The sequence below is a fragment of the Heteronotia binoei genome, chromosome 17, assembly GCF_032191835.1.
Source record: "Heteronotia binoei isolate CCM8104 ecotype False Entrance Well chromosome 17, APGP_CSIRO_Hbin_v1, whole genome shotgun sequence".
Taxonomy (NCBI): domain Eukaryota; kingdom Metazoa; phylum Chordata; class Lepidosauria; order Squamata; family Gekkonidae; genus Heteronotia; species Heteronotia binoei.
In genome coordinates, this window is record NC_083239.1 from 10,857,659 (window position 1) to 10,879,907 (window position 22,249).

Sequence of the window (22,249 nt, forward strand, 5' to 3'; positions counted from 1 at the left end):
CAACACCTTCTTTGATGTAGTCGATAAGAAAAACGTTCAGAGAAGAATTCCTTTTGATAAAGACTTCATTAGCTGGAGAGAAAAACGTCCTCACAACACAGTGGTGAAGAAAAGACTGAAGGAAGGGGAGTTCCTCTCTCTATGGATCATGTGACCATTGGGTGGGAAATGGCCTCTAATGAGCTCTGAAAGGCAGGGGCTCCCCTCCGGGTGTTAAAAATTACTGGTATAGCTGTAGAAAGAGCCTCCAGCAGCTGACCTAAGCAAGTGCAGTCGCAATGTAAGATTGCAAAGAAGACTAAAGATTAACTATCGGGAATAATCAACCAGGGAAGGTCTGCAACAGTTCCCACTGAAATGAAAAGGAGTTGTGCTCTTGTGGAATTTCTGTTCATTTTAATGGGGCCTGGGTTGGTGAACTTTTCTGGTGGACCATGCCCATTTGCTGAATTTCAGTAAATTTTAAGCATGTATTAAGCCTTCCCCTTCTTTTCTGTACAGAGAATGCTTGTGCACTAGAACAAGAGTGTGTCCCCTGTGCATTTTCACAGATCATTTCACAAGGAAGAACAGGGAGCTCCTGTACATGCGAAGTACCTATATATGTCCATTGTCCCTACTGATTTTGTAATTTGCTTTAGACTGAATTATTTCAAGAAGGCTCCTGCTCTTACAGTTTATAGATCAGCGTTATCATTCTTAATGGGTTAGAAGAAGCCTGTAAGCGGTCAGTCACTTAGCCATTTCTGAGTAAGAATCATCTTTAGGCAAGCAGGCAAGGATGTTCTGCAGAAAATATGGGAGTTGGCAATCCTTGACCAAAAAAAAAGAAAAAAAGAAAGAAGATAAAACAGTATTGGCAGGAGGATCAGTAAAAAAGTTGTGGACTAGTAACTTCTGTGGATTTATTAGTAAAGCTGTATTTAGCAGCAAAACTCAGATGATAGGTAGAAATATCCTGAATAAATTGCTGCTCACAAGCAGTGTAAAAGACATTAGTATTCTGATGAAATCTTACCAGCAATATTAAATTCTGCAAATTATCTGTTACCTGAATGGTGGATAAAGAAAAGCTTTTTTTTTTTTTTTTGCTAAAACAAAGCCTTGTATACGGACCACAATAATCTGAGCCACTGGCAAAAAGCTATCTGCAAGAAAATGTTTATTTTTTTGTAAACCCCACAGAAAAAAAAAAGAATGCAGCCAAGACTGAGTATTTCAACAAAAATAGTGCCCAAAAGGCAGCCCAAAAAGGAGGGGGAAAAAGGGGGAAAAGGAAAAAAAAAAAAGGGGGGGGGGAACCTCAACACAAAGTCAGTGACAATATTTCATGTTCTGCACAAAGATGAAAACCTATAACATTTCTGAGTAACACTTTCATGGTGACAATTACACAAGATGATTCAAAAATGCAAAATGACAGCAACATGCACACCTGGCTAAAGCTAGAAGTTTTATCTAAAAAAAAAAATCTCTGATTAAAATGATGGATCTTTTATACTCCTATTTTTGACTTGTTTGTCCTACTTAATTTTTTAAACAAGGCATATCTGCCAATTCATATGAAAACTTTTAAAATGTTTTTTTTTTAAGAAGAACGTTGTCCTTCCAGAGTCCACTGCATGTTTTTTGCAAAATCATAAACGGCTTTGATTTTATAATTTTGCTAGTTACTAATACATTTTTGTATCCCGGCTCCCGTTTTCGCCCTCCCACCCAAACCCAAACCTTAAACACTTCAAAAGTCGCCAGTGCAACACACTTTCCTACCAATGTACAATATACATTTCAACTTAAATCTCTGTGCAATTTTAATGAGTTTCTATTTAGAAACTCTTACTTTAAAAAACCCCCATAAATCCTTGGCACAACTGCTGAGATTTAGTCAGCCCCACTGAAATTAAGTTGTCAAAACACAAGATGATGTAAAGCAAAATCGCAGTTGACTTTTTTTAGAAGAACCAGAGCTGCAGCTTTGATGAGCCAGCTTGACAGTCTCTCGTATACAGTACATTGCACAACTCCGCCTTCCCTAGAATGCTTCCTGTCACTACTGAGACCTCTACAGCATATCCTAAAATCAAAGTCAAGTTACAGAACACTGTCGATTTTGTACCAAAAAGACCACAACAACATAGGGATGTAACCTTGGGGTTGCAGCGGGCATTCAATTCTGCGGTAGACTCTGTAAAACGAACTTGGGTGTCTTAAGCTAGATGACAGCAAAGGGGGGGGAAGGGAGAAAACTGTTTGAACTAGTAAGTTTCCTCTTGAAATGTCTTTTCCCAAGGCACTGTTGAACAAGACTGGTAGCAATTTTCAAAATGACTAACATATACCAATGGGAATCTAAGCACTTCATACAACCAACATTATGTTTTAGTTTCTCTGTTCTGCTTTACTTCTTCCTTCTCTTAAAACTGATAACCCCTTAAATATGTTTGGTCCTTAGAGGGGTAAGCAAATGTCTTGCATATACCCTTTTTCTCCCCCACTGTAATAATACACTGACATATCAAAACTTTGTGTAATTAAACCCTTTCACAAAAACAAAAAAAACCCTAAAGAATTTCCATCATTATTCCTTGCAACTCTCAATCTGCCATTTTGGCGTCATTATGTGTAAAGAAATGTGAAAGAAAGGGTTTAGAATCAAACAAAGCTCCGTTGTATTTCTGTCTTTTCAAGAGGAAAACTTGCAAGAGTATTTTTGCTTAAATAGGCAGAATTTGCTACAAGAAAACTAAGATTTGTGATTTTTTTCCCCTTAATGCATTGGCCAAGAAAAAAATTGTAAAGTTCTGTGAGGTTTTCTAAAAATTTAGAAGAAAAACTGATGGGCAGTTCTAGCCAAACTTTGATGTTGGGGTTCTCTTCCCCCACTTCCTTCTTTTTTATTTATTTTTCTTAAACAATAAATCAGTACAGTCTCACACAATACAAATTTCATCTTGACTGCAAGAGATTTTTCTGTGTGATGCCTTCTGCATGACAAATTACATCAGCATTTACTTCTTCAGGGGTTGATAAACTGAGGCATTGGGATCAAGTCCAGAAGGGCTGGTTTCCACAAATTTGGAAGAATAATGGGGGGAAACAGGACTCAGCGTGCTGGTGGCCGGAGTGTACGTTATGCTGGGCATTACTGCCATAACTTCTGCTATCTTCTGTTTTAGGTCCTTGATTTCCTGATCTTTTTGAATTATTTGCCCTGAAAGATTTGTTAAAAAAGAAAAGGGGGGGGGGAACATGTTATTAACAAGCAACACATAAGAGATTAGCCCCCTTGTCTGAAATAGTTTGGTGGCAAAACTTCATGGTACCAGTAGGGGGGGCACTGTGAATCAAAGAAAAGCATAAACAGAATCAACTACTTGTTTGACTTATTAAATAATTCTGCAACATTTTAATTTACAACAGCACCAAGTTCTTATCGATCATCTCAGTGCCAAGGAAGGCCCTACTTCTTGCAAGAGCGAAGGAGTCATGGCTTAGTGACAGAGCCCATTTATCACACGCAGAAGGACACAGGTATGGTTCCCATTAAGTCCAGGATCTCAGGAAGAAGGTATCAGGAAAGATCCTACAACACATACGGTAGTGAGTTATATGTATATAGACCTGATTCTTAGTAGCAGCATTTTGTCTTTCCCTCTTTTTAAGCAGAAGGACTAGACAGCGCCCCCCCCCCCCCAACACCCACAACAGAAGTTGGAAGACCGGGGAAGTTATCTGGAATATTTGGAAGAGCACCCCTCCCCTCTGGCTACAACCTGGCCTTGAGTGAAAGCATTGCTTTTCAGAAACTTGCTTTCATTTTTTGAGGTTTACACTGCATTTGTGCAAGGTGAACGGAGGCAGCATATCAGCAGTGCTTGATATACCCCCCTCCCCCATTCGCTTCCATCTAGCAAAATATTTGCTGGTGACAAAATAAACCTTCTCACAAATATGCTGGTTTAGGAATATATACCATCAAGCTCCATTTTGTTCCCAGAAGGGCTTAATGGAACTTACACACTCAACATAAGTGTACAACCATTTCTCATTCATCCCATCTCTTTGCAAAAGCACCATTAAATAAGCCCAAGGACATTTCTAACACACTGTTCTCCACACAATTTAAAGTCTTATGCTTCAAGTCAAGACTTTTGTAACGGCTGGGAATTCCATTATTCTCCAGTTCAAAATTTGGCTGTTCTCATGGATCTGTGTAAACCCATCCAAAGCCTGGACATCCCAGATTCAGGATGGCTTTGCCAAGATGTGTGAAATCAGCAAAACTATGATATGGGGGCAGGGTGAGGAAGAAGAAGGGACTTCCAGCTTTTGAAGCTGGAAAAAGATCCGAATGATACTGACATTAGACGGCATCAGAACAGCAATCTTGCTCACATTTTGCTTATCAATAATACAGGAAAACTTATGCAAAGCTGCCCTGATTGAACTTGGGCATTTAGCGCTGCCGCTTTCCATAAGCACAGCAACTGCCAGGGAACAAGGCTCTTTAGTTAACTTTGTGCACCCTCTACTGGTTGAACTGCCTACTTACAGCTCATAACTCATCCAGAACCAGAACTGCGAAATGAAGAGCTAAGCTTTAGAAATATTTTTGCATCCTCCTTCAAAGACCAGGATACCCTTTTGAGAGCGGTTTGGAAAGGGGAAGCTCAAAAAGAAGAAATGTGCAAGGCAGGGGACAGCCTGGGTATTGATGTGCTGCAAATGAAGCCATCACAAAAAAATGAGGAGATGGGATGTTCCTTCCACACCAACTGATTTAAACTACACAAGGGAGTTTGGCTTGCTTTTTTCATCCACCCTTGGTAAAATCATCCTTGTAGCCCAGTCTAATTGGCTAGAACATGCTGTGACTCCAGCGCACTCCCTATGCGATGCCCAGTCGGCTGGATTCACTCTGGAAGGCAGAAAGCCCAGAAAATTATGGTGCCAAAATGGCTGACATTGCCTTGAACAGCAGCAAAAGAGGTACTGCATGGGCTCCTCCTGCTCCCCTCCAGACCCACTCTTGCCTCCCAAATGTTTAAGGACAAAAATTTAGTGCAGTTTAATCACACTTCCACCTATTGAGGGTTTTTTTAAAAGAAATTTGTCCTTAGTACCATCTCCCTAAGGCTTATAAACATCAGTATCCAACCATCTGCAGACTTGTGGATCAGGACTTTTTCACACATGCCCATGGCAAGCCCTGAAACCTTCTCCTAGGGATGGTGGTCAATAGCTACGGGACAAAGAGCAGATCTGCAGTGGGTATGTGAAGGAACTGGTGGAAGGTGCCATCTCCTCTTCCAAAGACTTAAAGGCACTTTGGGAATGTGTCGTTCTAGCTGATGGCTAGAGACAATTTACACTCTTTAATTATGAATTTATGGATTCTCTCTTCCTTCTCCCTCCTGCATTTAACTTCCCTGGACACAAAATGAGGAATTCCAGCCGTTAATCGCCTACTACATTGCATTTCTGCAGTGTTTAAACTTAAGAGTTGCACTCAACAATCCAATAGGACGATTTAAACCCAATGCTTCCCTCATTGCTGTGCACAAGCGTCCTTAGTCAAATGCAGCTCCTTTTCTTGGAATGGAGGATGGTGTATTTGACTAGGACAGTCTGGCCAACCTAATCTTGTTCAGGTGGACCAAAGGCAATTAACTATCAAGTCTCTGCGCCAGACATCTGTATTCAATCTCTCTACTCAGACTCCATAGAGAGTCTCAGTTATTGTTAGATACTCAAGCAGCAGTTAACCTGATTTAATAGTGCAGTCCCACTGGGTGAACTGTGGATTCCGTTGCAGCAAACACCTGCTACTGAAATTTCCTCTACAGTATTGTGAGAGCGTGGGGCCTTCAGGAATATTCAGGGGAAGCGAGAAAGCTGGAAAAATTTCTTGGGTGGGAGGTTCACGATACTCCATACAGTCATTAGGGTTTGTAGAGTCTTTCGGGATCAAGTGCCGTGTTCTACTGGAGAAAGTTTTCCTTCCAGACGTTTCGTTCTCAGCTGCGGAGAACATCCTCAGTGGCGTTGCAGCCGGAGCAGGCGCTCAGACCTTCTTGGCTGCTGTGCATTGAGTGGGGCCAGGGCTGCTGGAGAGCTGCTATTTCTAGGCTGGAGGGGGTGTGATGAAAGGGCAATTGGTTTGTGGATGTGCCCATTGTTTGTCCCAATTGCCCTTTCATCACACCCCCTCCAGCCTAGAAATAGCAGCTCTCCAGCAGCCCTGGCCCCACTCAATGCACAGCAGACAAGAAGGTCTGAGCGCCTGCTCCGGCTGCAACGCCACTGAGGATGTTCTCCGCAGCTGAGAACGAAACGTCTGGAAGGAAAACTTTCTCCAGTAGAACACGGCACTTGATCCCGAAAGACTCTACAAACCCTAATGATGTTACCAGCCATGAAAACCTGAAATCTTTGATAACTCCATACAGTGTTGCTGGCTTTTAATTAAAATCCTAACAGAATTTGGAGGTTTCTTCCCAAGCGAAGCACCAAAACAAATGCAAGGAAAAATGAAGGAGTCTGGTGATGAAAGGCCAAATTTCTCAGAGGAAGGAAGGGGGAAGAAGAACCCTCCCCACGTTCTTTGCAACGGTAATTCCAGAGGTAGTTCTGGCAGTTAAAGTCAGAGCTTGAAACAGTGTGTGAGAACTGCCACCTCCTTTAGGGGCATGACGGGCTACCAGGACACAGAGGAACTGTTACTAGCACAACAAAAAACCTCTCTGCGTGCAGAAATTGCAAAGCGACTAGACCAGTATGTGTCAACACTCTGTATTCAGTATCAGATTCAAAATTCAATATAAATATTATGTCTATACAAATCATGAGAAACCATACCCAAAAAAATCACCATCCACCACAAACCGTTCTTAAGAGGTTTGGATGGTGATTTTTTTTTGTATGGTTTCTCATGATTTGTATAGACATATTATTTATATTGAATTCTGAATGCTTTAGTGGCGCTGTGCTGGACTCCCTTCCCCACTGGAGCAGGATCTGATGTGCAGCCGGAAGGGAAAAAAAATCACCAGCTTCAACCACCCCCTTTGAAATGGAAGCATGAGGGCAATTTCCGTGTGCACACTGGCGATCTTTGCCCAGTCACGTGTCGCAAAACGTATCCGCCTCAATTTCTACCATTGTGTCCACCGTGTTAGGAGAATCCAAATTACCTTGGGCGATCTCAAGTTGCCTTTTTGCATCTCCTAATGCAGAGAACAGGTCCAACTTGATCCTTGTCTCCGCGCTCAAGCTGTTTTCTAAGTGCTGCGTCTTATCCTGCATGGCTGAAAGTGCTGACATTAACACCTCTGTATCCTTTTCATTCTCTTTGTATTTCCGTAGTTCCTTTGAGAAAAATTGAAGCAGGAGTGTTAACAAACTGGGTCTTAATACTGTGGCATGATCTATTCGTTCTGTCTCTACTGTTCTCAAGGATTAGTTGGGAGAATCTCAAGCATGCTGTGTTTTTAAGACAACTTGGTTATATGGTCAGAAATAATCTATCAAATATGCACCATCTTCATCTAAAAGGTAACTTGCTTAAGATCTGCAGAAGCAGCAGCGTAGAATACATCATATTCAGGTGTAATTACTGCCTCTTTTACCCACCCTCCTTTTCAAAGGAATGGAAGAGATTGCCAATGCATTCTTACCATGAAATGTTTTACATTAACAATTGTCCATCCCAGAACACACTTCAATCTCTGATTTGCTTTAGTGAACATGATGTGAATTGGAGCTTGAAGTGCATTAATTTTGCTAGTCCTGGTAAAATGAGCACTGTCAAATTCCTTGTTCACACATAGGAGGTCTTATATCTGCAGATAATCCTGAGATGACCCATTTCTGAATTTCAAAAGGCCCGGTTTATTCAGGTGTGTTACAGGAAGCTCATCTAGCAGCTCCGTAAATGCCAAAAAATAAAGTTTCCACAATTTTTAAACTTATATATGTAGAAAAAAAGTCTACACTGTCAATTCACATGATTATGTCGGAGCAAGTTATACAAATGCAACATGCACACAACCAATCAAAATCACACTATGAGATACCCCCTATAGATGATTCAATGCTTAGGCCAGTTCATCCTAAATTGCTAGGTTAATCCCTGCAACCTCTTTTTGTCTGAAGTACAAAAGTGGGTGGCTGGTGGCAGCGGCGTCACTAGGGCAGGGCCAAGGGGGCCATCGGCCCTCCCCCAGAGCATTCTCATTGGCCCCAGGCACTGACCCATGACCCCCCCACAACAGGAAGGGGCTGGCCCTGGGACTAGAACACTGCTGCTGTGTGTGGGCTGGCCGGGATTCTGAAACCGGGGCCGCGCTGCCGCCGGCTCAGCTAAAAGCGTGTGGGTGAGTGGGGGAAACTTAAATGCTGCAAAACTGGTATCTTGGATTACGGGGGCTGGTCATGTGACCAGAGGGTGGATGAGGGAGGGGCCATGTGAAGTGGGCGGGGTTGTGTGCGGAGGGGGTGACGCAGCCCTCCAAAAGGGGTGATGCCCAATGGGGGGGGGGGTGACTTGAATCAGTTACACCCCAGGGTGCAACCCACCCTAATGATGCCTCTGGCTGGTGGACAGTGCACTAATGGCCAACTGAACACAAGATCTGGACCTTGGTGCTTAAGAGAAATGTACTTAGCAAAGTAGGTAGTTTCTGCCAGTCACAGAAAAAAAAAAATCCACGCCACCCATACACAAGGCAGAGGAAAAATATTCAGAAAGATATAAATTAACCAAGAGGAAAATGACCCCATCTTCCCAAATGAACTGATGAGGACTGAATATGCTCCATGAGGCATGGAATGTTAAACATAATTAAAGAAAAAAACAAACAGAAAGCTATGAGGAAAATTAGCCTACTCAAGCCTGAGAGTATACAGAAACGTGGAGAGGTTGATTTGGGCAGGTGTATGGGGATATTTCCAATTTGTTTGTCTCCCTGTCCCACTGTGATTTCTTGAGAGCCTCCAACTCACTCCTGTAATGAGTTCGATGTTCACGTGACTATCACGAAGGGAAGGAAAAAAGGCAGGTGATACTGCGTATGTGGGGAAGATCACAGGCAGGTAGAAAAATGCTACCTGACAAATGCAAAACCCCCCCCCCCACAAATGGACTGATTCTTGGTATGTTTTAGGAAGTGCTGAAAGCTGAGGGAAGCTGTCAGAATCCATACGTTTCCTGCCATGCCTTCCTTCAGGAGAGGTTCCATATGTAACTGTCATTGTCTTGCTATGCAGTATATTACGAGATTGTGCTGTGTTGCATATGCAACGTTCTTGGAATGGACTGGGAAAGGTTATTTTGTCTCTCACAGAGGAGATGTTGCTGGCGCCTGGGAATGCAGGGACTCCTGCCTCCTACCCTCCACCATCTGGAGACGGAGGCTAAGAATTGCCTTCATTTTGCAAGAGATGAGGAGATGGGTTCCCTTTGAACTGTTTCGTGAAGTGTTATACGTTAGAAGGTCAGGTGTGTGTGTGGGGGGGGTGGGGAGCCTACATTCCTGAGGTACTTAACGTTGTCTGTGACTCTTGCTTTCACTTCTGGCAAGGCCTCTGTAAGAGAAAGGTCTGCACTTGGGACATACCAGTAAAGCTTCACCTACGCCTTTGTAGGCAAAATCTGAGTGTTACTTGGCAAAACCAAGTAACACTCAGTTAGGATCAGTTAGAGAAAGGGAGAGAGGGAAAGAGAGGGAAGTGGGGCAAAGAAATTGGCCCATTCAAGTATTTATTTTTCTCCAGTTCAAAGGGGAAACCCTCAGACTTGCCATGAGCTGTACTGGCATAAGCACAGTTTCACATGGATGCTGCTCTTTAATCCAGAAGCTCCTCTTTGTTTTGGGTGGGGGATCTGTGTGTGAAAACAGCCTAAGGGAGCATTCTGGAGGAGATTTTGATCAGGGGAAAATTTCCCACCAATTCCTCAGACTCTCCCCCACCCATGTAATTTCTGATTTCCTAACAAGTGGGAAATGGGGTTGTGCTTACCTGTAACCACTGTTTAAGTGGCCTTCTGTGCAGGCACACATGATTGCAAGCCAGCTGTGGAGAACTGCTTCCAAGCTTTTCTGAAGAGCCGTCTAGATTCTGGAGTGCTCCCCCCCCCCCATCTATAGATCCCCTTTCCTGCTTAAAGGGTCAAAGGAAGGAGGGATGTGTACCTGCACAGAAGGCCGCTTGATCAACAACACTTACAGGTAAGTTGCAGCCCCATTTTCATTGCTGTGACCCTTACTTTCAGATCCAGCAAAACAAAACAAAAAATCAAATATTTTACTCAAACTACATGACTGTGGATCAATGCCCTACTTGCCACTCCAGTGCACAGCACTTTTCCGTTTATAACTATATTACCTTCTCATTGTGGGTTTGTGAGAGACAGTTGCTCAGCTTTTCATGAAAACCCTTCTATTGCAGGATTAGCAAGAAGTCAGGTGCAAGGATTGAACCTGAAGATGGTAGACAGACTAATGGGAAAAGTTTCAATTAGCAATAATTGCACCTCAGTTTAACCTCATTGGCTATGATACTGCCAGTGTGTGAAGCTGACAGGCCCTGTGTGAGGAAGATCCTCCTTTGGGGGCAATGTAATGCATTGCCCTTTGGCCAGTTTCCACAGGGTGGGGAACCATACCCTTTTGGGCCAGAAGGATACATGACAACTGGTCTGCCTTTATCTGGGGAATTACTGTGTGAAGGTTATCAATAGGGGGAAACATAGAAAAGGTGGCCACACCATTGCCACTGGAAGGCAACCCCCACAGAACGTTCACCCATGGCTGCCCTGGAGTAGAAGTGGCAGCATTTTTTGTTGTGTACTGATGCAAACAGGTCTGTCTTGGGAACTTCCCATTCCTTGAAGACTGGGGCCAGATAGCAGCCTGATAAAGATAATTCTTGTTCTGCACTTGTGTCCCTGTTAGACTGTCTGCTATTGTGTTGTTTAGGCCTGCTAGATGAACTGCTGACAACTGCATCCTCCACCTTATTGCCCATTGCCAGATGAGTGCGGTTTCTCTGCACAGGTGGAGGGACCCCATGCCTCCCTGTTTGTTCGGGTACAATTTTGCAGTGACGTTGTCCGCCGCTACCACAATGATCTCTGAGAGAGAAGACGATCTCTGTAAAAGAAGCAAGGGCGAGTTTGACAGCTCTCAGCTCAAGTTTGACAGGCAGCTCCGAATTCTAATAGGTTAATGTCAAGTGTGGATTCTTTCTTAGGCCACGTCCCTTTCACTTCTAGTCCCTGACAGTGAGCACCCAAACCTGTGAGTGTAGCATCAGCAAAGAGGTGGATGTCATGGGATTGGACCACTAGAGGGATTCCCCTGAGGAGGTTTTCTGATCTGGACCACCAAAGAAGAGACCTTACAATGATTCTTGAGATGGATAGTCTCCTCCATTGTACTTCAGAACTGATGAAGTTCTGCAAAAACCAATTTTGTAATGGCCTCCTGTGTAACCGAGCATATGGGATCACTGCAGTGGTGAAGGCCATATAGCCTAGAAGTCTTTGTATGTGTTTGGCTGACTGGTACTTGCTGGACAGAAATTTCTTAACAAGGGCCAAAATAATCTTAGACTTGGGGAGACACAAATACACTTTCCTTTTTCAAGAGTCTAAAGCAGCCACAGTGAAGCCGATAAACTGAACTGGAGTGTGGCAGGATTTTTCCCAGTTTACCATGAAACTCAGTGACTGCATAGTTTATAGGACTAAGTTCAGATTCTTGACCAGCCTTTCTGGAGAATCATCCACGAAAAGCCAATTATTTAACTTTTAACTTCAAGTGAGCCACAACCTCTGCATCCCATTTGGTGACTGCTCTAGGTGCAAAAGGGAATACTGCATACTTATAGGTGGTACCTGAATAGCTGAAACTCAAATACTTCCTACTGTCTTCATGTACTGAGATATGGCAGTACACATCCTTTAAATCTAGCATGGTAAATTATACATTGGGGGCTAGAAAGAACATCCCGTCTTGTATGAATAACATCCTGAACTTGGGACATTCAAATTTTTATTCAGGGATCCTAAGTCTAAAATGAGCATTTTGCCTCTTTTTTGTCAATGGCTTTTTTGTCTTTTTTGTCAATGGCAAAGTAATTTAGAAAAAAAGCCCTTCAATTGTTCCTCAGGAGCAAGCTTTGTAACTGCTCCTTTTGCTAATAGAGTGGAGACCTCTTGCATTAGAAAAGGGGAAGGGTTGCAGGACTGGGCCAGAGAGTATTCAATCAGAGGCAGTTATCTGAAACTGTCAAAAATAATCTCTTTTTATTATAGGTAAGGCCGAACCATCAATGGCAACATGGCACCACTCATAAAAGAACTTGGATAACCTATTCAAAAACACCTGGTCAGAATCTAATCAGGTGGATGAGGAACTTCTAGTATGTTGGTCTCTAGGGGACTGGGAGGGGATTCTTCCTCACTGTCTATTAGGAAGGGAATTGAAAACAAATCAGCCAGTATCGTAATGCCCCTGTATAAATCGATGGTGCGGTCTCATTTGGAGTACTGTGTGCCGTTCTGGTCGCCGCACCTCAAAAAGGATATTATAGCATTGGAAAAAGTCCAGAAAAGGGCAACTAGAATGATTAAAGGGCTGGAACACTTTCCCTATGAAAAAGGATTGAAACGCTTGGGACTCTTTAGCTTGGAGAAACGTCGACTGCGGGGTGACATGATAGAGGTTTACAAGATAATGCACGGGATGGAGAAGGTAGAGAAAGAAGTACTTTTCTCATGGAATCTTCTGAGATGGTCACTAATTTGGTGGCTGTGGATTTGGTTGCTCTTTGTCCTGCGATCAGGGACAAAAAATCTGCTGTCTGCCCTGGGCCAAAAGAAGCCAGGCTGTGTGTAACGAGATCTAGGGCTTTTTCGGTGGCAGCACCAGAACTCTGGAACACCCTTCCAGAAGCCATAAGGGCCCTGCGGGATTTGTCTGCGTTCTGCAGGGCCTGTAAGACCGAATTGTTTAAGCAGGCTTTTGCTGTTTAATTGAAAAAGGGCTGCCACCGGACATCTTATAGAATGCTGGTGAGAATTCAATACTGCTTATATTGCACTGAAGCAGCGCCACAGAATGGTTTTAAAACTGAAATAAGTAAATTATGGTTTTCTATGTTTTATTGGACTGATTGCATTGTATGATGTTGTGAGCCGCCCTGAGTCCGCTTGCGGAGAGGGCGGGATATAAATTGAATGTAATAAATAAATAAATAAATAATGAGATGTGGGTAGACCTGTGGAAGGCACCTCGAAAATCTCATCTTCTGAAGAATCTGGGCACCTTGATATTCTTAGATGCTGAGGGCGTCTTTAGATGTGAAAATGAGTCAACAATGAGCCCTGATGGCAAATTGCGGCACCAGGGGTGTATGTGTGAATTTGACTTAAAGATCGCCAGTGTTGATGCTCAGCTCTGAGGAGAGACTGTTAGTTCCAAGGGGCGTTTGAATGACAACAAACTGGCCGGACTGTGATTTGAATGCTCGGCTCTCTTTTCGGTCTTTTTCAAAGGCAGCTCTGACACTGATCTCATGGCGGTGGCTTGAGTTTGCAGTTCTCTGATAAAGAGATGTCAGTGCCAAGGTCACCGAATGGGCACTCATGCCCTTATCCATTTGGGCCCATTTTTCCCTGTGGGGATCTTGGGTGCCCAGAGCTTTCCCCCGAAGTGCAGCTTTAAGTCTTGCCACTTTTCCTTTGTGTGCCTTTGGCATAAGGTGTCTACAAGCTGGGTATTGTGGCCCTCTCCCAGACACAGGAGGCATGATGAATGATCATCATATTGGGCCATTTTCATTCCACATTTATCACACTTCTTAAATAGAGCCACCCTAAATTTTTGAAAGTCTTTACTGCTCTTCATAGAGGAAAAAAATCTTGTTTTATTTCTGAGGTCCCATGAAGCAGTAGTTTAGAAGCACATCCTGTCCTCTCAGTGGTAAGAAGAGAACTGAGGGAAGGAGTGCTTACCCCATCTCTGTCACATGACACTTTGGGTGGGAAAAAGGATCTCCAGTGACAGAGGGGGGAGGAGGAGAAACCCAGAACCTAGAAGCTTTTCCAGAAAATCTTGAAAGCTCTTCTCCACAACTGGCTTGCAATCAAGCAGTTCCATGTGTGCCTACACAGAAGCCATGACGATGAAGAAAGGATTTCCTAACTTTCTCAAGCTAAATTTCTGTCTTTGCTTAATGTTTTGCTTTGACAAGCTCATTTACTCACCAAGCCAGTACAGGCTTAAAGTCAAGGGTGGGGTACTTTTTACTTTTGATCCAACTATTTTAAGCCTTAAGGGTTGCATGCACTAGAGCAAGGGTGGCCAATGGTAGCTCTCCAGATGTTTTTTGCCTACAACTCCCATCAGCCCCAGGCACATGGCCAATGGGTGGGACTGATGGAAGATGTAGGCAAAAAAACATCTGGAGAGCTACCGTTGGCCACCCCTGCACTAGAGAATATTAAAAAGACCTTATTTAGAAGTCAATAAAATCCCATATCATTTTTTTTTGTTCTTAAACCAGAAATTGTAAAGCTTAAGGGGGGAGGGGATTCTTCTGTATTTCCTACAGCTCTATACATATAAAGTTAAGAGTCTGATTATATGAAAAGGCAGAAATGTTTAACTGGAAGTCTACAAAACAGATTAAGTAAAATAAAAATAAAGAATTGGCTCAGAAGCAAATGCGAAACTTGAGCCTATTTTTACAGCTAAGAAGCAAGCTTCTATTTAAAGTCCGCTGTCTCATGAGACCTTGTTTTTCCTAACAACTGATCAAGAAAATAATAGAAGTAGGCATAACAGTTTAAAGGCTTTTTCACAGTAGAACTACACATTACAAAGAAAATACAGGGCTCTCATTATCAAGTTTGTTGCAAAAGATTATGTGGGGGGAAGAGAGATATGACTCTTGCAGGGAATGTTTGGAGGGCAGAGGCTTAATCCTTTGCCTACTGACTGATTCTCCTAGCAAATGCTCCAGCCCCCTTACTACCTTTTAATCTTTTCTCCCCCAGCAAAGCTCCCAAATCAGAAGTAAACCAACAGAACAACTGCAGGATGTTGGTGCTAGAGGCAACATTTGCTGGGGAGAAATCAGCATGCAGAGCTGGGGCTGATTTCCCCTACAAATACCCCATCTCCTGATTTGAGTTACTGCAACAAAAACAAGCTTGGTAACACAAATGTGTCAAACCAATGGGCACTTTTGTCTCATGCATTGCCTTTCTAAGCCAGCATGAAAGCCCATATTCAGACAATACTTGAGTATAAGTGTCTTAGCTGCAATCTGGGTGGTCAGCTGTCAAATTAAGGTTGGCTCCTGCGGAAAGGGCCCCCATACATTAGAGGGTGTGTGTTTTTTTTTAAATCCCCATCATGGCAGCCCTTCAATGCCCCCTTCATACTGCTCTGTCTGGTCTCCCGTCCCTCAGGGGCAACATTTTGCATTCCGCTGGGAGGGTGGAGGCAGAGAACCTGTGTTTCTATGCATGGAATACAGACAAGCTCTGACATCTTTGCCAAGAACTCATGAGGCAGCTTTAGGCAAGCCATTCTCACATCTCCACCATCAGCAGCATGGGAAAAACAATGCTGGCCTACCTTAAAGACTGTGGTATGCAACACAAAAAGATACTGCACATGAAGTGCTCTGAACACTGAAAGCACTATGCACCCCTTCCCATGTCATACACACACATTTATGAACATACGAAGCTGCCTTATACCGAATCAGACCCTCGGTCCATCAAAGTCAGTATTGTCTACTCAGACTGGCAGCGGCTCTCCAGGGTCTCAAGCTGAGGTTTTTCACACCTATTTGCCTGGACTCTTTTTAGTTGGAGATGCCAGGGATTGAACCTGGGACCTTCTGCTTCCCAAGCAGATGCTCTACCACTGAGCCACCATCCCTCCTACATATGAAGCTGCCTTATACTGAATCAGACACTTGGTCCATCAAAGTCAGTATTGTCTACTCAGACTGGCAGCGGCTCTCCAGGGTCTCAAGCTGAGGTTTTTCACACTTAATTGCCTGGACCCTTTTTTGGAGATGCCAGGGATTGAACCTGGGACCTTCTGCTTCCCAAGTAGATGCTCTACCACTGAGCCACCATCCCTCCTACATATGAAGCTGCCTTATACTTAATCAGACACTTGGTCCATCAAAGTCAGTATTGTCTACTCAGACTGGCAGCGGCTCTCCAGGGTCTCAAGCTGAGGTTTTTCACACTTAATTGCCTGGACCCTTTTTTGGAGATGCCAGGGATTGAACCTGGGATTTTCTGCTTCCCAAGCAGATGCTCTACCACTGAGCCACCATCCCTCCTACATATGAAGCTGCCTTATACTGAATCAGACCCTCGGCCCATCAAAGTCAGTATTGTCTACTCAGACTGGCAGCGGCTCTCCAGGGTCTCAAGCTGAGGTTTTTCACACCTATTTGCCTGGACTCTTTCTGGTTGGAGATGCCAGGGATTGAACCTGGGACCTTCTGCTTCCCAAGTAGATGCTCTACCACTGAGCCACCATCTCTCCTACATATGAAGCTGCCTTATACTGAATCAGACCCTCGGCCCATCAAAGTCAGTATTGTCTACTCAGACTGGCAGCGGCTCTCCACGGTCTCAAGCTGAGATTTTTTCACACCAATTTTTCACACCAATTTTCACACCATCTCCTTTTTTGGAGATGCCAGGGATTGAACCTGGTACCTTTTGCTTCCCAAGCAGATGCTCTACCACTGAGCAACCATCCCTCCCCTGCTCTCCAGGGTCTCAAGCTGAGGTTTTTCACACCTATTTGCCTGGACCCTTTTTGGGAGATGCCAGAGATTGAACCTGGGACCTTCTGCTTACCAAGCAGATGCTCTACCACTGAGCTACCGTCCCTCCCTTTCTTCTGTCTCGAGCCAAATAGGCTTCTGGGACAGTACAAATACCTGCAGAACCTGTTTACCAGAGGTGAAAATGAGGCTAGCATCATCTCCACAAGCAGTGGTCTGTCTTTCAAGCTGCCTTCAACTCTGGAGGAAAAATTGTCTGATCCTACCATTAGGCATTTTCTGTGCACACTTAAAACTGTGATGCATGCAGGCTTGCCGACCAACTCCTCCTACAGAGATTCTTGCCAATTATTTGTGGTAGCTCCCGCTGTGCACATCCTAGATTGGCCAGTTTTGGTCTGCCAGTGCACAATGTCTGATACAGCCTGAAAGAGGATGATGTCCGTCAGAGCATAAGCAGGCAAGGCTCCCTCCACCCCACTCGAAGAAAGGAAAATGTGTTGCAAAGAACAAGTGAGCTGTTAAGCTGCAGAAGCACACAAGGCACATTGATGCTCATTCATTACCTGAACTTTCATTTCTAGATCTCGTATCTGATCTTCTTTCAGCTTTATGTCAATTGTTAACTTTTTACACTCTGTCTCTAGGTCTCTGATCCGATTCCGTAAAGTTTCAGTGCATTCTCCTCTGCCCAGCAAAACAAACACACAGACACAAAGAGAGAGACAGAGAGTGGATGAATAAATGAACTTGTCCGTGTCACGGATAATTCCGTAAAAGCGGTATGAACGGCGCAAGACCGAAAAATGGGACAAAAAAATGCTGCAGGCACCAAATGCCAGTTTCAGCTCACTGGGAATCAGCAGCTGCCCTGTCCTGAACAGGGGAGGAGCACTTCTGTGTGCCTTTGTTGTTCTAGCAAACTTGTGTTTAATCACTCAGCATTACGTTACACAACTCAACAATGGCTGAAAGTCTCTGCACCAGTCATCTTCAAATTCAACCACATTAAGTATGGAACGGAATCCTGTCACCAATGTTGCCGTGGAAAATAACGGCAACCTAAACGTTCAGTAGAAATAAAGTTTCCTTGGATTATACAAGTTCAAAGGAAGGAGAAGGGAATGGTCGGAAACTTTGCATATAGAAAAACGAGCATTCAGAGGAAAGCAACAAGCATTTCCCCTCATGTTATTTTTCTACATGTAGGAAGATTTTTTAAAAATAAATAAAACAGGGTAGAATATAAAACTGGTCTCCATTGTAGAGACCCCAAAAAACAAACTGATTCTCAGATATGAGATAGAGGTAACCAGGGAAACGAAGTACCTAGTAGCAGCAGCAAAAGCAACAGCCCGTGCAGCAGTTGCTTCTTCCAACTTCTTCCTTTTTTTTTCTTCCATCAGCTGTTTTTCTACAAAGGTCCGTGCCTCTTGCTCTGCTTTCAGCTTCTTCTCCAACTGGCCAATGGTCTGCTTGTCTTTTTGTTTCATCTGCACAGCATTATGCAGTCTGGGCGGGGGGGGGGGGAGGGGCAGGGCAAAAGAGGTGCACATTATTTGTGGTGTTGCTTCCTGCTTCAGCATCAAAAGTAAGAAAAAGCGAACTCCTGCACATTTAATCCCTTCTGGGCAAATGCAGACAAGTCCCCAAATTTCAGTAGAACAAGAGGGTAGGATTCAATCAATGCAAGTCAAAGCAGAGAAAGCCCAGTAAAAACAAGATAAAAGTTTCTGCAGAAGCTAAACAATGGCAATCTTATACAAAATATTTAATTATTCTGAGCAAAGTCACCCCCCCCCTTCCCTTGAAGAACTTCTTAAAGTCTGAAATGCCCTTGGTTATTGAATAGATTTCTACTTTGACTGTACAGGCTTCAGACAGAGAACATCTGTGGAATTACCCCCCCCCCCTTCTCTTTCTCTGGGGTTTGTTCTTTTGAGCTTCAGGGGCCAAGTGAAGACATATTTCCATAGGCCTCTAGAGATCATTAATATTATTTTTGTTCTGTGATTATGTCCAATTAGCTCCTGCTTTGTCATCCAGCTGTTTTGTTGTCTAGCTGCTACTGTTGACACTTCAATACAGTAGTCCACTGCCATTTGTGGAATCAGTTCCTGAGATCACTACAAATGGTAAAATCTGCAAACGCTGCCCCAAACCTACAAAGTTTTCTGCAAAATTCAACAATTTATAGATTATGATCATGGTGTTGTGGAGACCATGTCATGGTTTCAGATTTAAAGACCTCAAGTAAGTAAAAACACGAGTCGCAAACAGCAAGGGTCTATTGTATTGCTGATATTTTTAGTTTAATTAGTTATGCTTTATTGTTTTTACTGCACTCCTCTGGCATTCCTCTGAGCTTGATAAACTATTAAAAAACAACCAACAGGTTAAAAAAAATGTGCCAAGTTAATTACATAGAGGCTGAACTAATGATGGTGGCAAAGTTGCCAGGTGCCGGAAGGAAGAATCCTCTTTTGGACATTCTGCAGGGGTTTGCTACTCTTAAGAGTTATCTCCGACTGGCTTAATTCTTGCCAACTGAAACAAAAAGGGCTTGAAAGGGTTTATTTTCAGCTGGATTGTATTCTGACATTTTAAAAAATCCAAACATATGAAGTATATAGTAACTTTAAAAAACACTCTGCCCTCTTTACGTTCATAAACAGATGGCCTAACAACCTGTGGGGTAGCAAGGTTAAACTTACTTATTCTGAAGCAGCTCGTTTTCTTGTCGGAGCTGTCCTATTTCAGACCGAATCCCCCGTTCTGTGCTGGTCAGAGAACCAATCTGACTACGCAGCTCTTGTTCAATCTGCCTGCTTGCCTGAAGGTCAGCCTTTAACTTCTTAATATCTTGCTCCAACCTGGGATAAAACAGAGTTTGTTTTTAAACAGAAAATTTTACCCACCTAGAGAAGGCTTAGAGTTTGACTTTAAGCTTTTTTCACCTTTGCTTCTTATGTCATCTCTCCCACCCACCCTTTACTCCAAATCTCTCTTCTGGCATCTTCTCCCGTGTGACCCCCTGATGGCCAAATGACACATGAATGTGGTAGATCTGTGTCTCTGAATGCTGATCTGTACACAGGAAGGTAGGGGATGCAATTTAAAATACAAAAAGGGTGATGAATCCTCTACCTGGCCTTCTATTTTCTTCTCTGTCATCTTTCCTCAACTGGGCTCACTTATGGTAAAAAAAGGTCATGGTAGTCCCCCTGTGCAAGCACCAGTCATTTCTGATTCTGGGGTGACGCTGCTTTCACAATGTTTTCACGGCAGACTTTTTACAGGGTGTTTTGCCATTGCCTTTCCCAGTCATGTACACTTTCCCCCCAGCAAGCTGGGTACTCATTTTACCGACCTCGGAAGGATGGAAGGTAGAGACAACCTTGAGCCGCTTACCTGAACCCAGCTTCTGCTGGGATCAAACTCAGATCATGAGCAGAGCTTAGGACTGCAGTACTGCAGCTTTACCACTCTGCACCATGCGGCTCTTTTCAGTTATGGTACTGGAACTTAATTTGGCGGGGTGTAGGCAAAGAGTTACCTCAATGGGCAGCCTGTATATATGTATAGCAACCAGTATGACACTTCAGCATCTCATGCCCACAACTCTCCAGTGGTATCAAAGATTTCAGGTTTTCACGGCTGGTAACATCATTAGGGTTTGTAGAATCTTTCGGGATCAAGTACCGTGTTCTACTGGAGAAAGTTTTCCTTCCAGATGTTTCGTTCTCAGCTGCTGTGCATTGAGTGCACAGCAGCCAAGAAGGTCTGAGCGCCTGCTCCGGCTGCAACGCCACTGAGGATGTTCTCCACAGCTGAGAACGAAACGTCTGGAAGGAAAACTTTCTCCAGTAGAACATGGCACTTGATCCCGAAAGATTCTACAAACCCTAACTCTCCAGTGCTTTGAAATAGTGCCTCCTACCCAACTCTGCCCTGTATACAACTGGGGTAGAACCAATTAAAGGCACAGCCCTGTTGCAGTTATGTGTAGTTTGGCTGCTAATTATATGTGCAAGCATATTTTGAGGCAGGTAGTAGATATCTGAAGATTGAAAGACCCCCTGCACAACAGAAAACCCTTCTGTGTACTCAGATTGTCTGTAATAAAATGGCAGCACGGGGAGGTTCTTCATTAGGAAGCTTAATCTTCCAATTTTGAGAGCTGGAATGCTCATACTACTTTCAAGCAATGTTCCCTCTAAGCTGCAAAGTCTTGTGAGCAAAAATTCTACTTTGTGAGGTACTAGTATTAAAGATGTGAGCTACTGGCATTAAAGTTGTGAGCTAGTGCATAAATGATTGTGCTCTGGAGTCATCCTTCCTGAGCTAAGACAAAAACGTGTGAGCTGGAGGCTAAAAATCTGTGAGCTAGCTCATGCCAACTCAGCTTAGAGGGAACGCTGCTTTCAAGTGAAGTATTTAGGCAAGTTATAGCTTGAATATTGTGGAACGAAGTCCCCTCAATAAGACAAAACAGGGGAAGGAAGGAAGGACAGGAAGAGAAAAAGTGCTATTCAAGAAAAAATAATGTTTACTTTTCCTGCCAAGACAGTTCATTAGTCCACACTGTAGCACTTAAGGTCTTGATTTAAATATGTCAATTTCTCCTTAGTCTTACAAATGCAAAGCCTGAAGATGAAAGCTGTACAAAATCTATATTCTACTTCCCTTCTGGAATAGCAGCTCAAACCACACACTAGTCAGGTACAGAAGCCAAGCAAGAGAAGACCTGGACAGGAGATCACTGGGATACAAATACTGAAAAGAAAATAAGAAAAGCATGCCCTGACTTACAAAGACCAACACAAGAGTCCTGATCGAGAGAGCCACAAGCAGAGAAAGAGTCTGTTCTCACCCTACTGGCTGCATAACGGCCCTCTCTGCGGAAATGAAAAGGGATTGAATTCCCCCACTCCCATCAGTCCTGCCAACCCAAACCACGGGCTTCAGTGACACATGTACTTGCACAGGGAGCACCACAAGTACATCTGCTGCATGCTGGATTGTTACCCATACAGCATCTTAACCAGCAGGACAAAAATGATTCTGCACATCCATCCAGATTGCTGGACAGTTTGGACAAAGGAACAACAACACAAAAGTCAGCACTGCACACAAGCACAAGTGATTCAGATCGCTTTACATGGCAAAACGAGAAGCATGTTTTAAGAAGCAATTTCATATATTTTATTAAGGCCAAACAAAATAACAAAACACAATGTGCAAGCTTTTGAGTTCTCTAGACGTCTTCAACAGACTGTATGTTAAATAAAGAGGAGGAAATGAGGCCAAGGGCTGGGGAGATATTTCAGGCCATGATCTGAAAGCCGCTGTCTGCACCTGGAACAGATTGCGTGGCTGGCTTCAATGCATGCAGCACACTGTGGCTAGCTAGGATCAG

The 22,249-nt window shown here is 43.6% G+C and overlaps 1 protein-coding gene and 1 non-coding gene across 2 annotated transcripts in view; both read right to left on the bottom strand.

Moving 5' to 3' along the window:
- Nucleotides 1-1,840: 1,840 nt before the first annotated feature.
- Nucleotides 1,841-22,249, bottom strand: part of MACO1 (macoilin 1) — a 120,812-nt gene continuing 100,403 nt past the window's right edge. The window contains exons 7-11 of the mRNA XM_060257913.1: nt 19,545-19,703; nt 18,160-18,342; nt 17,397-17,517; nt 7,194-7,368; nt 1,841-3,211 (exon numbers count right to left, since the gene is read on the bottom strand). Coding sequence (XP_060113896.1) covers nt 3,009-3,211; nt 7,194-7,368; nt 17,397-17,517; nt 18,160-18,342; nt 19,545-19,703 — 841 coding nt within the window. The 3' untranslated portion in view covers nt 1,841-3,008. The remainder of the gene's footprint in view (nt 3,212-7,193; nt 7,369-17,396; nt 17,518-18,159; nt 18,343-19,544; nt 19,704-22,249) is intronic.
- On the bottom strand, nt 10,440-10,579 carry LOC132586555 (U4 spliceosomal RNA). Its single transcript, XR_009556367.1, has one exon. It is a non-coding gene; the product is annotated as a U4 spliceosomal RNA (small nuclear RNA).